The sequence below is a fragment of the Chiloscyllium plagiosum genome, chromosome 35 (genome assembly GCF_004010195.1).
Source record: "Chiloscyllium plagiosum isolate BGI_BamShark_2017 chromosome 35, ASM401019v2, whole genome shotgun sequence".
NCBI classification, from domain to species: Eukaryota; Metazoa; Chordata; class Chondrichthyes; order Orectolobiformes; family Hemiscylliidae; genus Chiloscyllium; species Chiloscyllium plagiosum.
In genome coordinates this window covers 3528750-3545957 of record NC_057744.1, presented here as the reverse complement: position 1 = coordinate 3545957, position 17208 = coordinate 3528750, and the positions used below count along the sequence as shown (strand labels likewise).

At 44.8% G+C, this 17208-nt stretch overlaps 1 protein-coding gene across 19 annotated transcripts in view; it reads right to left on the bottom strand.

Annotated features, from left to right (window-relative positions):
• phldb1b (pleckstrin homology-like domain, family B, member 1b) overlaps positions 1–17208 on the bottom strand; it is a 372433-nt gene that overhangs the window by 327413 nt on the left and 27812 nt on the right. Inside the window, exon 1 of one of the 19 annotated variants that reach the window (XM_043676466.1) lies at positions 826–1333. The exons of the other annotated variants lie outside the window; for them this stretch is intronic. Coding sequence (XP_043532401.1) covers positions 826–915 — 90 coding nt within the window. The 5' untranslated portion in view covers positions 916–1333. Of the gene's footprint in view, positions 1–825; positions 1334–17208 lie in introns of those variants that run through there. 19 annotated transcript variants of the gene reach the window in all.

The window sequence follows — 17208 nt, the reverse complement described above, 5'->3', positions numbered from 1 at the left end:
AGAAAAAGGGACCACATTTCAAAAGCATCTCATTGGCCATTCTCTGTAGTGTGCTCAGCAATGACTCAGAAATCTGAAACAGATGGATTTTCCCACAGAATTATTAGTGAACAAAGAGAAAAATGTTTGCCCACAACACTCCCACAAAATGGCGCCTCAGTAAAATCTTGTGGCCCCCTAGGCCAATCACATTTGACTCCCATATTGTGTCAAGCATGGGGAATCACCTTGTAATTAAAATGGTGCATTTGACAGAGTGAAAATGTTCGCAAGGGAATCAGCAAGCACCAGGACAAAACAGGAGTGTAACCCAACATGAGTCAGTATGTGGGCAGGCAGAGTTGTGAATGAATCCGAGGTCACAGAGAGGGGAGACTCTCAGCCAGCCTGGCAGGTCAATGAAACTGTCGATGCCTGATGCAACAAAAGCATGGAGTGTGTCAGGACGGGAATGCAAACCCCTTGGTGAGACCATTGCACATGGCGCCACGTGTGAGGTCATTCACTCTAAATCCAGCACCAGTAGATGTCTATTGCATCCCCTCTTACATTAATCCCCTGTCCTACTCCCAGCGATTCTAGACAGTAAGCTCCCTCCTTTACTGAGCAATATTGAAATACCATAGAATTATAGAATGATATAGCATAACACAAGGCCATTCAGCCCATCGACCTTGAGTGCAGAGCTACACAAATAAAGCTAATCCTACATGGTATACTGTTTTCCCTTTCAGAGGAAAAATGTCTGCTCTAAAATACACCTTTGAAAAATTTCCCTGTTTTTGATTTCCAATCAGTTTTGTTTTGTCATGCCATTATACTTACTTTGGTAATAACATGTAAGCTGGTGTTGGGCAATAAGCTGGTGATTACTTTCACAGGGAAATCTGCTCGAATGTGTTTCCTCTTCTCCATCTCATAGTCCCACCATACGCAGTGGGCGGGGGGGGCAGAGACCCGTCAATGTGGGGGTCACTCGCCTTCAGCTGGTGCCAACGCACTAGGCACTGCCAATGCTCCTACCTTCGAGTCTGCCAGCTTCTTGTACCAGCGATAGTTCCAGCGGGCCAACACACCAGGTCAGCCAATGTCTCTTTTGAAATGCCTCGATTCCTTTCCCACTGCACAGTCTAGTTCAGAGAGTGAAGCTGGGTGACTAAACCACAGTCACTGGATTCTGGAATTGCTGCTTTTGGGACTTAACAACAGATCTTGAATTTCACTTCCCAATCTCTTCCGCTGCCATCTCTCACCACTGCACTAAATCTCGCTCTGAGGAAGTTTGTTTCATCGTCGAAGACATAACAGAACCAGGCTCGACTCTTTAACGTAAAAACCTGACTGGAGCCCAGAGCGAATCATTCTCTCTCTCTCTCTCTCTCTTCCCCACCCTCTGCTGTATTGGAGAGAATATTCACAGAGCAGCAGACAGGAACAGGACATAGTGGGTGGACAAAGAGTTGGAGAGAAATTTGACAAAGCTGGAAATGCAAAAGCTTAACTCCTTTCAGTCCATTCTGGAACGGAATATTCTCCTGTGAGCTGAACAAAAGCAAGTATTGTATTTTATCAACTACCCACACAATAACCTCCCCCCACATCTCATCCCTACCTGAAAACATTCAGATTCTTTGTGCAGTTTGCCCTCAGAGTTGATGGGAGTGGTGATGGAGCTGGAGGACAATGTGTACAGAAGTAAAGTTGCTATAGTCCCAGAGGACCACTCCCTCATTAGACAGAGTTGGTTTAACCTGAGGGTCAGAACACCTCAGGTAAAGGGGAAGGTTGAGATGGAGGGTCCTTCAGGATAATCTCAGCTGCTGTGAGAATTGAACCCACACTGTTGGTGTCATTCTCTATAACAAACCAGCCAATGCAGGCTGACTGACCTCCACTGGCTACTGTAAGGTCTGATGAAACACTCAGAGTTTTGTTGTGATTCATTCATTCATGAGATGTGGACCTTGCTGGCTGTGCCAAAATGTACTGCCCAACCCTAAGTGACCAGAGAGCAGTTGCAAACGAACCACATTGCTGTGGGTTTGGGTTCATGGGTGGGCTACACCAGGCAGATTTCCTTCCCTGAAAGGCACTAGGAGACCAGAATGAATTCTATCATCTCAGCCTGCCTCCCACTTCCTGTCACATGCTTGACTCAGATCCTCCAGCCCTATTACTCTCTAAGACCTCTGCATTCCTGCAATTCCATCTCCTCGACCAGATTTTAATCACTCCATAACTGCTGGCCAAGCCTTCGCTGTTCACGTTCACAAAGTTCTACAGCTCGCTCTGCTCCTTTTAGATACACCTAGAGCCTGTACACCTAGAGCCTGTACACCTAGAGCCTGTAAATTTGCCTTTATACCTGATGGTATGGCTGTGAGTCAGATTTTGTTAGATTGGGACCTAATAAGGCATCTTTGAGCTGTTTTAGTGTGTTAGAGGCACTATATGAATGAAAATGACACAGCTAAGCATCAGGCTCTCAAAAATTAATCTGAGGCATATCCAGCTCAGTACAGCTTAATAAAAGGTTTAGAGCAAAGAGTTTAGCAGTGTGCCCACAGTAAATGTTACCAGGCTGTTTTAAGAAGATCTATGGGAGATGGTACAATGAGTGAGCTCTCGAAACAGCAGCAGGCCTGCAATTAGCACTTACAAAACGTTGTGCTGCAGGGAGAAAGTTTCCATCACGAGCTTCCAGGAGGTGACTGAAAATGTTCCTGGCCTTTTGTCATTTGTCTTGTCCAATTCTATTCACATGGGAAATTCACGCCTGCATTTCTGAGCAAGGTTTTTTAGTTTAATTTTGATCAACTTTGTCCTCACTCCATTCTGAGGTCAAGGAACTTTGGCAATTTGCTCTCACAGCAGGTGGTGCAGTTTGGAATCAATTAAAAACCTTGAAATCGTTGTTTCATAGATAGATGAACAGGTCCTTCGGCCCAACAAGTCCACAGCAACCCTTCGAAGAGGACCCCACCCCACCCATTCCCCAATCCTATTACTCTACATTTATCGTTGGCTACTGCACCTAGCCTACACATCCATGAACACTGTGGGCAATTTAACATGGCCAATTCACCTAACCTGACCTGCACATCTTTGGATTGTGGGAAGAAATCAGAGCATCCAGAGGAACCCCACACAGACACAGGGAAAACGTGCAAACTCCACACAGACAGTCGCCTGAGGCTGGAATCGAACCCGGGTCCCTAGCACTGTGAGGCAGCAGTGCTAACCACTGAGCCACTGTGCCACTCCTTGATTGTCAGAAAAGCCCACCTGAGTCACTGATGCCTTTTAGGGTAGGAACTCTGCATGGTCTGGTGTACACATGCCTCCAAACCCACAGCAATGTGGTTGGCTTTTAACTGCTCTTCAGGCAACTGGGGATGGGCAATAAATGCTGGCCTGGTCAGTAACATCTACATGTTGTGTATGAATGAATTGCCTGAAACAGAGGTGCTCAGCATCAGGTAATTTACTGCTACCTAGAAGGGACTATAGGTATCTCTCCCTGATGGATGGAGAGAGGTAGAGAGAGAGATGTGGAGAGATAGAGATGGAAAGATAGAGATAGAGAGAAAAATAGAGACAGAGATAGATAGAGAGAGAGAGAGAGAGAGAGAAAGGGTTTTATGGTTGGAGGGGCAACACTCCATTTGAGGCACTGGGAAGACCAAAGAGCAGACCTCCAAGAATGAGCACAGATGATGCAGGGGTTCGACCCTCACCACTGGTCCCATCCTACACTAGCTATTGAGCCAACTGAGCAAACAGACCCCACAGTTAACAACATTTTGCATTTATATAGAGTCTCTGATACGGAAAAGCATCTCAAGCACTTCACAGTAGTGTTGATTGAGAAAACTTGGATAACAAGCCACATGAGAGTCATAGAGTCATACAGAATGGAAATAAACTTTTCAATTCAACCAGTCCGTGCCAACCACGTTCCCAAACTAAACTAGTCCCACTTGCCTGTACTTGGCCCACATCCCTCCAAACATTTGTTACTCATGCACTGATCTAAGTGTCTTTTAAACATTGGAACTGTAGTCACACCCACCTCTTAGAAGCTCCGTCAAACAGCTGAGTTTTAAGCAGTTAGCCTAAGGAAGGAGAGAGATATAGAGAGGCCAGAGTTCAGAGTTCAGGGTTCAGGGTTCAGGGAGTTGAAGACGTGGTCATTAGCTACACAATGATTAAAAACTGGATGTTCAAGAGACTTGAATCAGAGGAACGCTGATAAAATTGTCAAAGGTACAGGAAAAGTTAACCTAGATCATGGCAAGAAATGAAAGTGAACAGCAAGAATCTGACTAGAGGTAACCCATATTAGGACAGACATCAGAACACTCTTCACACAATGTGTACAACCAATTCTAAATAAACCTCCAGAGACAAAATATAAGGACCCATTTAAAGAGACAACTAGCTACAATGGCAGTGGTTATCAGGATTGATAGCACTGACTGGGTGAGTTGTGAAAGCTTACTTTTTTTAAAACTCTTTCTTGGGTTGGAGGTTTTCACCAGCAAGGCCAGTATCTGTTGCCCTAATTTTTAGGCCATTTCAAGGGTGGTTAACAGTCAACCACATCGCTGTGGGTCTGGAATCACATGTAGGCCAGCCCAGGTAAGGACGGCAGATTTCCTTTCCAAAAGGGCGTTAGTGAACCAGATAGGTTTTGGCAACAATCAATGATAGCTACTATGGAAACCAAGACTGAGACTATCTTTACATTCCAGATTTCTCACTTAGAATTGAAATCGCAATAACTGATACGATGGGATTTGAATCCATATTCCCAAAGTATTGGCCTGTCCCACTGGCTCACTAGTCTAGTAATATCGCCATCTCCCCATCTTGTTACTCCCTGTCTCCTTGCAATAAATCGTGTGTAGACTTCAAACTGAAAATCCCAGTGTTATCCTGAGCAGAGATAAACTGTGGTTTGTTACTCAACCTGGTTGCAAAGAGTATCTTCCAAAAAAAAACCTCCTCATCTTCCATTCAGAGATTTAGAAAGAAGTGAGTTATAGTCAGCAATATACATTACCAAGGTGAGTGTACAAAGGGGGACATTCAAAACTGAAGTCAGTTCTGAAGAGTTCAGAAAAGATTTACAAGGATGTTGCCAGAGTTGGAGGATTTGAGCTAGAGGAGAGGCTGAACAGGCCGGGGCTGTTTTCCCTGGAGCGTCAGAGGCTGAGGGGTGAGAGGAGGAAGTGAGGGATGAGGGTGGGGTGAGGGAGTCCAGAACTAGAGGGCATAGGTTTAGGGTTTAGGGTTAGGGTTTAGGGTTTAGGGTGAGAGGAGGAAGATATAAAAGAGACATAAGGGGCAACTTTTTCATGCAGAGGGTGGTACGTGTATGGAATGAGCTGCCAGAGGAAGTGGTGGAGGCTGGTACAATTGCAACATTTGAGAGGCATTTGGATGGGTATATGAATAGGAAGGGTTTGGAGGGATATGGGCCGGGTGCTGGCAGGTGGGACTAGATTGGGTTGGGATATCTGGTCGGCATGGACGGGTTGGACCGAAGGGTCTGTTTCCATGCTGTACATCTCTATGACTCTATAAAGGTGACTGGACTCGAAACATTAACACTTCTTCCTCTCTGCCAGACCTGCCGAGTTTCTCCAGCAATCTCTGATTATACTTTTAGCAAAAGGATTGGAGAAACACAGAGCAGTCTTGTACAGTTTATAGTTGAACCAGTGTCAGATACCCCAAAGATTCTTGGCTTCATTCACAATCCAAGCAGATACAATTATAGCATTTAAAAGATATTTGACACAAATAGGAAAGGTTTAGAAGAATATGGGCCAAACGCAGGCAAATGGGACAAGCTTAGTTTGGGAAACTTGGTTGGCATGGACGAGTTGGACCGAAGGGTGTGTTTTCATGCTGTCTGACTCTATGATATATAAGAATAGTGAAATTTTGCACCTCAAGGCAATATCTTTTTCTATGTTCTGCTGTGTACCATCAAGTCAATTCAACATCAAAATGATGTGGAGGAGCCGGTATTGGACTGGAGTAGACAAATTTACAAATCGCACAACACCAGGTTACAGCCCAACAGGTTTATCTGGAAGCACGAGCTTTCAGAGTGGTCCTGCATCAGGTAAGGAGCGGCGCTCCGAAAGCTCTTGCTTCCAAATAAACCTGTTGGGCTGTAACCTGGTGTTGTGTGATTTTTAACTTTAACAACATCAAAATGCAATGGTAAGGAAGCGAGGGAGTTAGTAATTTGTAAAATGATTTAAGATTTTACTCATCTACGTACCAAAGAGTGTTATGGATTTAGTGAGTGACAGGCCCTTATCCAATCTTGAGGCTGTACTCATGACCAGAGTATCCAATGAAATAATTTCTCGAACTGAATCATTGCAATGAAAGTTGTCCAATGTCCCCTTGCTACTGAGCTCCTGTCTCATAGAATTGTTATGGTATAGAAGGAGGATGTTTGGTCCATTGGGTCTGCTCTGTCTCTCTGAGCATGACATTTCAACTGCTGGCCCCATTCTGACCCCATTTCAATTTGATTGTTTAATAGTGTGGCCATTTTTAATGTTTGAATCTGGTCCGAAACAAAACTTCATAAATACTAAATAAAAATCTTCAAATACTACCAAACTCCAAATTAAAAATGTATTTGGGCCTGATTTTAACCCATTCAAAAATTCAAAATTGGAAGACCCAACTGCACAGAGTTACAGTCAGGTCTTTGGAAGCTGGTGGAGGCCATTCAGCCTCTCATAGTCAACCTATCCCTCAACTCTTCTTACCAACCTTAGCTTCATATCCTTCCATACTGTTAAAAATCCATGAACCAGATCATGGAATCAGAGATTGACCCTGTACAGATCAATCCAGCACCAGCTCCCACTCGACTCCTCTTTTGCCGTATTCTTGCAATTTTCTTTCTCCTTCACGTTAGACCTGGCCCCTGTTGCCTGTGGAGGCAGCAATGTTCTCTTACGGATGTGTACTTGTAGGAAATAAACTTGGAGTTGCTGTCACGATAGGTGGAGATAAAGGGATTGATTGGATTGCTCCATGGAGAATCAGTTCGATGGACTGAATGGCCTCCAACTGTGCCCTCAATGTCTCCATCTCAATTCACTTTAACTCCTCTTTGGGGTGTGTTTGTGGCTCTGTGCGGCAGATTTTCACACGGACTCAACAGCATATCTTAGAGAGATCATTTCCTTCCCACGGTCCATCTGACCCCAGGGTGGCCACAGCTGGAGGGGCTGAATGGCCTCCTCACATTCCCAAGTTTTTATAAATGTTCCCAATAACTTCTCTTTCCAAACAAACTGTACTAATGTTATACAAGTAGTTAAAATGACACAACCATCTCCTCCTGGAAAGTAGCCACTCAAACATAAAGAATCAATGGAAAGCAGCCACGACAGAGAATTCCGCTGTTGGGAAGAGCCAAGTGTAACTCCGCAGCTGGCCTGAACGCCTTCTGAAGTATTCAGAAATATTTCCGCCTCCGCTTTTCTCCCTCAGCTTTTCCTGGAGGCCGACTCTGAGGCATATGGTGCCTTTCCCCCCCACCCCCCGCCCCCCACCCCAGCTCCTGTGCCCAAATTCCAGCGTGACTGAGCACAGGTGAGGTGTCTCAGTTGTCTCTCTAGCTCTCCGGAGAGCCACCGCATTTTGCCCTCATCCTGGGTCACTGGGCCTGGCATGGCCAACGACTCCACCTGCATAAAGCTGAGGTTATTACCCTGGTCCCCTGGGCACTGTCAGGGTAATCTGGCAACTGAACCTGGCTCTGTGTACAAAAGGGTTTTGTGAAACATGTTGTGAGATTCAGAACCAATTTCTCCTGGGTGCCCTTTGGCTGCTGCGGGGAGTGGGGGTGTGGTGAGGGGTGTGGCTGGTGCCAAAATGATAGCCATGGAATCCCTACAGCGTGAAAGCAGGCCATCATGCCCATACAGACTCTCGGAAGTGGATCCCACCCAGACCCACCCCCTACCCCATCCCTGTCGTCCTGCATTTCCCATGGCTAATCCATCCAACCTGCCACTTTTGGACTGATAGGAAGGAAACCGGAGCACCCGGAGGAAACCCACACAGACATGGGGAGAATGTGTAAACTCCACACAGAGAGTCACCCAAGGTTGGAATCAAACCCAGGTCCCCAGCACTGTGAGGCAGCAGTGCTAACCACTGAGCCACCGTGTTGCCCCAAAACTAAGGAAAATTGGCATCACAGATTGAACATGCCTTGGAAGAGTTAAACTCCTCACTGAAGACTTTCCCTATTTTTAGGCATGAGGTCAGAGAGGAGGATAGTGACTCAGTCACAGGTCTGTCAGACACAGACTGTGAGTCAGCTTCATCAGAAATGTCATCTCCCAGCCAATCATAACTGTCGAACTAACACCAGGACACTTGGAGTTAGATTGTAAAGATATAGCTGAGATGCAGTCACTCCCACACTGAAGACCAATATTCCAGCCCACTTCAGGACAGAAAGTTCTCAAATACAAGAGGGAAGTATTTCCATTTATACAATGCTTCCCATAAACATAGGACGCCCCTGACAGTGCAAGGTAGCAGAAAATGAACATCCCTCCCAGATCATCTCAATGCCTTCCAAGCTCGCTTTGAGAAGAATTTCGGCGGAGAGGTAACACCTATTCCGACAAGTCCTGATGAACCTATCCCAACAGTCACTGCATCAGAGGTCAGATAAGTTTTCCTTCGTGTGAATCCAAGGAAAGTGATGGGACCAGACGGAGTACCAGGCCGTGCACTCCGAGCATGCACAGATAAACTGGCAGAGGTCTTCTGGGACATCTTCAACCTCTCCCTGCAGCAGGCCACTGTCCCTGCCTGTTTCAAGTGGCCAACATCACCCCTGTGTCTAAGAAGGCTCATGCAGCATGTCTCAATGACTACTGCCCAGTGGCCCTAACTTCGGTGGTCATGAAGTGTTTTGAAAGGCTGGTCATGGCATTAATCAACTCCAGCCTCCCCACTACTCTTGACCCACTCCAATTTGCCTATCGGACCAACAGATCCACGTCAGATGCCATATCACTTGCCCTTCACTCCTCCCTAAAACATCTTGACACCAATAACAGCTATGTAAGAATCCTCCTCATTGCCTACAGTTCAGCCTTCAACACTATTATCTCCTTGAGACTGATTACTAAACTTAGTGATCTCGGACTAAGCCCCACTCTCTGCAACTGGATCCTCAGTTTCCTGACCCACAGGCCACAACCAGTGAAGATTGGAGACAATATTTCATCCTCACTAACACACAACACTGGTAGATCCCCAGGGCTACGTACTCAGCCCCCGACTATACTCACTGTATTCCGACGACTGCGTCACCAAATACCGGACTAATGCCATTTACAAGTTTGCTGATGACACCACCATAGTCAGTTGAATCCCAGATGGCGACAACTAGACTACAGACGGGAGGTGGAACACCTGGAAAAATGGTGCACTGAGAAAAACCCAGCTCTCAATGCCGGCAAAACCAAGAAACTCATTATTGACTTTCAGTGGGATGTTACTCATGCCCCCTACACATTAACAGTACAGGGGTGGAACGAGTGGAGAGTGTCAAGCTCCTGGGAGTGATCATCCACAACAAGCTTCTTGGACTCTTCACGTGGACGCACTGGTTACAAAGGCCCAACAACGTGTCTTCTCCCTCAGGCAGCTGAGGACATTTGGCATGACGGTGAATACCCTTGCCGACCTCTATAGGTGCGCCATCGAGAGCATCCTGTCTGGATGTATTACTACCTAGTATGGAAACTGTACCATTCAAGATTGGAGATGGTTACAGAGAGTGGTGAACTCAGCCCGGACAATCACAAAGGCCAACCTCCCATCTATAGAATCCATCTACCAGGCCCACTGTCAGGGAAAGGCCGTCAGCATTCTCAAAGATCCATCCCACCCTGGCAATGTTTTTATACAACTTCTACCATCAGGGAGAAGGTACAGAAGCCTGAACACACGCACCAGCCGGTTTCGAAACTGTTTCTACCCGACTGTTGTTAGAATACTGAATGGACTCACAAACTCTTAACATTCACCTGTACCTGTGTTTTTGTTTTTGCCGCTGTTTACCTATTATTTACTATCTATGCTACTTAACTCTGTGATCTGCCTGTATTGCTCACAAGACAAAGCTTTTCACTGTGCCTCGGTACACGTGACAATAAATTCAATTCAATTCAATTAATGGCTAACACTTTCAACTTGGTTGTGAGTTCTAGTCTCAGTCCCATACTTGAGGAGGGGAAAAAAAACAGTCTAGGCTCACACTTCAGTGTCGTACTGAGGGAGTGCTATGCTGTCAGAGGTGCTGTGTTTCAAATGAAGCGTTAAACTTAGGTCCTGCATCTTTTCTTGGGTAGATGTTTAAACAAAAACCCACTGCAAAATTTGAAACAAGAGCAGGAGAGTTTTCCCTGTTATCTTGGACAATATTTGTCTCTTAATCAATCACAAAAACTGATCATTTGATAATGATCTGTTGATGGGGGCTTATTGTGCATTGATGAGCTGCCAGATTTCCTACATTAAAACAGTAATTACACTTAAAGAGTTCTTACTTGTAAAATGCTTTGAGATATCCAATGGTCATGAAAAGCTCTGTATAAATAGGGGTGGCACATTGGCTCACAGCGCCAGGGACCTGGGTTCAATTCCACCCTCAGTCTGGCTGGAGTTTGCACATTCTCCCTCCATATGTGTGGGTTTCTTCCAGATGCTCTGGTTTCCAGACAGCACAAAGATGTGCATGTTAGGGGGATTGGCCATCCTAAGTTGCCCACAGTGTCCAGGGATGTGCAGACTGGGTGGGTTAGCCATGGGAAATGCAGGGTGACAGGGATGGGGGATGGGTCTGGGTGAGATGCCCTTCAGAGGGTCGGTGTGGATTTGACGAGCCAAATGGCCTGCTTCCACTCTGTAAGGGTTCTAAATGCAAGTTTTCCTCTTCTTTTGGCACTCATTAAATGATTTCTAAAGTGCAACATTAACAATAAAGCTGGTAACCTGCACAACAGCAAGGTCCCACTAACAACAATGAGATCATGACTACCCAAACTGCTTTAATGATCTCCACTGAGCAGGAAATATCCTGTGACCAGGACACTGAAGGAACTCTGTTACTCTTTGAATGCAGTCACAGAGTCAGTTCTGGTTCAGGAGGTTGTTCGGCCCATCAGATCCTTGCCAGCTCACTGCAAAGCAATCCAGTCAGGGCTGTCCAGTTTTTTAATTCCATCAAATTGAGGCTTGCTTTATCATTTCATCCCAAAGGCACAGGTCTCAAAACACTCTTGAATCTTCTGATTCCAAGTTGCAATTCTCATTAAGCCCCAGAGGGCAGTGACTTTGATGCATCTGTCAGCATTCAGTTATATCAGTTTGGTCATGGACATCATCAAGCAACTAAGATGATATACAATGATGTGACGCTCAAACTCATTCTTTGACCTTCTTTTGCAAACAAACAATGCTGTGTTAAAGGAAAACTGCAATTACTTAAGTTGGATTTGACATGGAGTAGATGAATCCAGAGTGAACAGGGATCCGCTTGGTGGGTGAGTGAATTCGGCGTTTCAGTTTATAGAAGGCACTGACTGAAATGGCAGTGGAATCAGATTTACTGAAAATTTGCAGAAGGGATAAATATGTGAAAAAAATGGCAGAGCTCTGGAGGAAGAGCAGTCGGACGGGGAGTAATTAGATACCTCTTTCAAAGGGCCAGTCTAGGCGTAATGTGGTGGGCAGCCTCATTTCTGCACAGTAAGATTGAATGATGGTTAATTACGTCCAACTACATCCTAATTCAGTTTGACTCCTGCTCTTAGCTGAGCAACATCTTCACTTCGTTGTTTAACATTCTGTCCTTGAATTTGCCCCATCTGTAATCTCCTCCAATGCCACAACTCTCTATAATATCCATGATGTGGAGGTGCCAGTGTTGGACTGGGGTAGACAAAGTCAGAAGTCACACGACACCAAGCTATAGTCCAGCAGATTTATTTGACTGAAAGTTCGTGGTTTCAAGTAAACCTGTTGGACTATGACCTAGTGTCATGTGACATCTGACTTTGCGGTATCGAATTCTGGCCTCTTCAGCATCCCTGATTTTAGAATAGATTACTTACAGTGTGGAAACAGGCCCTTCAGCCCACCAAGTCCACACTGACCCGCCGAAGCGCACCCACCCAGACCCATTTCCCTTCATTTACCGCTGCACCTAACCATTTCCCTACATTTACCCCTGCACCTAACAATTTAGCACGTCAATTCACCTGACCTGCACATTTTTGGACTGTGGGAGGAAACCAGAGCACCCCGAGGAAACCCACGCAGACACTGGGAGGATGTGCAAACTCCACACAGTCAGTCGCCTGAGGCGGGAATTGAACCCGGGTCTCTGGCGCTGTGAGGCAGCAGTGCTAACCACTGTGCCCCCCACAATTTTAATCTCTCCACCTGACAGTACCTTCAGGTACTGAGGCCCCAAGATCTGGAATTCCTTCCTTACACCTCTCCACATCTCTACCTCACTTTCCTCCTTTAGTATACTTCCAAATCTATCCATCTGACCAAAGTAATTTCTCCTTTTGGGGCTCGGTGTTTTATAACATCACTGTAAAGCACCTTGGGACATTTCATTACATTGAAGGTGCTAAATAGATAGAGAATGTCGTGTCTCTGGCATAAAGCAATACCTTGGAAACAATTGTTTGACCTTACAGCTCCATCTGGGAATGTAGTAAAAAACACTCAAACACCATTATTCACCAGTCTGGGGTGAAGAAAGTCTGACATAAACAATATCACATAAAGGAAGTCAACCTAGCACGAGACACAATAACTACTTACATGAACGGATGTGAGTTCACAAGCTGCTTAAAGTAAGGTTCAAACTTTATCACAAAGAGAAATATATGCCAGGTCTTTAACAAGCTGCACTTGAGACAGTGGTTAAGCTACATCTGAATTTAACAGAAATAATTCTGTGGACATTAGGATAACACTTGACTCTAAGTAAATAGGAAAATAGGATCATCATTACACTTGGTCCAATCCACTCAAAATGATGGCCAACCGTAACAATTCATAACACAATACACTGGGAAGTCCAAAAGGCAGAAAAAGGAAAATATCACTCAGAGTTTTCCAATGGAAACAAAACCCTTCAAAACTTGAGGTATTTAATTTTCCCTTTGCACCCAGAGGTACAGAAATGGAAATGCTTCTTGATATCCCTGGTGCCTCTCAATGGGGCCATAGTCAATGCTCTGGTCCATATTGTACTGAGCCACAGAGGTCTACTCCATGACAGGTAAGATCCAGACCATCAGCCTCAGTCTCAGGGAAAATCACGCTGGGCTCTGTGCACACTTTCTCACTGAATGACTCCCTATGAAAAAGGACCTGGAAGCATTGCGGACAGGAGTGGAGTTACAGGCGAAGCCTCCTATTGTTGCATGGCCCATGTGAAGGCTGCCGGATGAGGAATGATTGTCTATGTGTGGCAGTAGAAGATGAACAGTGTCCATCAGTCAGAGCTGGGGTTTTGTGGGGATGGGTTCATTTCTGAGGTTTCGATACCTTCCCTCCCACATTGGTGTGTTGATGGAGGTCAGCTGGCAGCTGAGTCAGAGTGTGAGCTTTCTGACCAATCAGTGTCCAGGGTGCGGAGGGAGGGGGTGATGGTGCACTTTGGGGAGTGGTCACTGGAAATGTCACCTTTTATGATCACAGTCTTTGGACTATAAGTTTTCAATTTGTAAAGAAATTAGGATTTGCAGACTTCTCTTTTCAGAGGCAGAGGAACACGTGGAACCCAGGATAGTACGGAACTGTCTTTTAGCTACTCATGGAATGTGGGCATCACTGGCTGGGCCTGCAATTATTGCCAGTCCCTAGTTGCCCTTGAGAAGGTGGGGGTGAGCTGCCTTCTTCAACCGCTGCAGTCCATGTGCTGTAGGTCCCACAATGCCTTTAGGGAGGGAATTCCAGGATTTTGACCCAGCGACACTGAAGGAACGGTGATATATTTCCAAGTCAAGATGGTGAGGCTCAGAGGGGAACTTGCAGGTGCTCCCATGCGTCGGCTGCCCTTGACCTTCTAGATGGAAGTGGTTGTCGATTTGGAAGGTGCTGTCTAAGGATCTTTGGTGAATTTCTGCAATGCATCTCGTAGATAGTACACACTGCTGTGACTGAGCATCGATGGCGGAGGGAGTGGATGCTTGTAGATCTGGTGCCAAGCAAGTGGGCTGCTTTGTCCTGGATGGTGTCAATCTTGAGTGTTGTCATTGCTGGACTTATCCAAGCACTTGAGAAATAGTTAAAGTTTTTAGACTTTACATAGACAATATCGGCTCCACTAAAACTCATTGTTACTTGTAGGTTGATGTTCTTTGTACTAGCCCTGCACAGGGTCACAATTCCACAACAAAGGAAAGGTATCTTAATGGGCTCTGGACACCAACCATTGATGGCTTTATGTTGGGATAGTACATTGCAACAACTCCTTTCTTTGCTGAGTCTAATGGCCTGCCCAAATATCAATGGTATAGGATACACCATATAAGAATCTTAATAAGAAGAAGCTCTTGCCTCACATAACAAGGGAAAGTTTATTTCCTGACAGCTATAGGTACTACAAACATGAACCAATGAGGGATAAATTATCATCATTTAAGCCCAATAGCTCAGCATTTATGTCAACTCTCCGATATTTCAAAACTCTTTAATCTTGTCTTTCGACCCTTCCAGTGATGTAACCTCCACAACTCTTTGGGAGAAGGAATTCCCTCACATCTCAGTTTGAAATGAACGTTCCCGTATTCTGTAACCATGTCCCGCAACTTGAGATTTCCCACGAGCATAAACATTGTCTCAACATCTGCCCTGTCAAAACCCCACAGTATTTGTATGTTTCAATAAGACCTAAGGTCTAATGAACAAAGGCCTAACCTGTTTAGCCATTCTAGTCAGGCTAGAATTGTCTCCATTGCCAATATGTTCTTCCTTAAACATGGGGACCAAAACTGTACACAGTACTATAGGTGTAGTGTCACCAACACCCTGTACAGTTAGAACAAGACTTCCCTACTTCTATGTTCCATACCCCTCAGCAATAAAGGCCAAAATTCCATTTGCTTTCCTATTTACTTGCTAAACCTGCATTCTAACCTTTTGTGTTTCATGCACAAGATCACCCGATCTTTCTGCACTCTGCTTTTTGTGGAGTCTTCCTTCATTTAAGTAATAGTTTGCCTTTTGATTCTTCCTACCAAAGTGCATGACCTCACACTTTCCTATATTAAACTCCAGTCACTCAACCTACGCATATCCTCTTCCAAATTCCTTATGTACTCATCACAATGTGTCCTCCCACCTTTTTGTATTGTCAGCAAGTGTAGATACATGCCCCTTATCCCGTCCTCCAAGTTATTAGTATCAATAGGAAATAATTGAGGCTCTCAGACTGATCTTTGTGGCACTCCACCAGTTACATCTTTCCAACCTGAAAAGATTATTTATTTCCAATTCTCTGTATTTCGTGTGTCAACCAATTCTCAATCCAGGCTGATACATTACCCCCAATACTCTTAGCTACTATCTTTTAGATGGCACTTTCATTGAATACCTTCTGGAAATCCAAATAAAATGCGTTGACCATTCCCCTTTATTAACTCTGCTTGTTATATCTTCAAAGAACTCTAGACTAGTAAGTCAATACTGTTATGATCCCAGCTAATGTTATTACTGGACATGCCAGATCCCAGACTGAAATATGTTTGATAGTTATTTTTTATTTAACAAGGTGGTCTTTTATTGAAACACAAGTAATCCCGACCCACAGGCTTCTGAGTGTTAATCAATCCTCAGCCATCCCTAACAATGTGAGCTCCTATCTTGTGCAAAAGCCTTTGAAATGGCATCTTATTGAAATGCCTTCTGGAAATCAAATACATTTCATCTACCGATTCACCTTTAACATCCTCAAAGAATTCCAACAATTTTGTCAAATCCAATTTCTCTTTCACAAACGATGTTGATTCAGTTTGAATGCAGTAAGCTTTTCTAAATATCCTGCTATTTCACCCATAACAATGGAGTCTAGTACTTTGCCAGCAACAGGTATTAGGCTAACGGGCCTACAGTTTCCTGTTTTCTGTCTCCCTCCATTCTTGAGCAGGCATCACATGAGACGCCTTAGTGATCTGTTGGAATCCTCCTCAAATCCAGTGGTTCTGGAATAGTTCAAACAATGCCTCCACTATCTCTGCAGCCACGTCCTTTAAAAACCCTTAAGATTGAAGTGAAAATGGAAATTGGGGAATGAGGGACCAGGAGCAACTGGTTTCCTTTTTGAAAGAGTCAGCACAGAGCTGATGGACCAAATGGCTTCCTACTGTGCCTCATGCGTCTATGCTTCTATTTCAAATTGAAAATACGTTTTTCCATTGAAACTGTAAGCAACACAATAACAGGTTTGCAAGCTGACAGACATGAAAATTTGCATTTACTCCACACACCTGGAGCCCCACGACATCTCAGAAAGGAAAAGGGTCGCACTTGTTTAGACAAGACAGTACAGTCCAGCAACAGAGTGAGGTATTATACAGTGATACTCGTGCACATCATGGATAGTATGTGTGGTAAGGAGGAGAGGAACTTTCTGCAGTGTGTTAATAGCAATCTCAAACTTTCAGATACTAGTGCAGATGTGCTCAGCACGCAGCAGTTTTAATTCAGTTGTTTACTGGATAATGTGCTTTGCCTTTACATGGAGTTTATTTCTATACATACGAGGAGCTTACAGTAAATCTTTCTATCAATCCAATGGATTGTTGTCACAAGTTTCAGAGGAATTACTTTCAAATAAGATACGCACAATACCAACAGCACTCACACTCACCACACCCTCACTCTCACATCCATCATCCCACTCCCACACTCACACATTCAGCACCCCCACTCTCACACACATGTACATATTCAGCACTCACACACACACATTCACCATCTGCACTTTCACTCATACTCACACCTTCACCATCTGCACTCTCACACATACTCACACTCACACATTCACCATCTGCACATTCACTCACACTCCCACCTTCACCATCTGCACTCTCACACACTCACACTCTCACA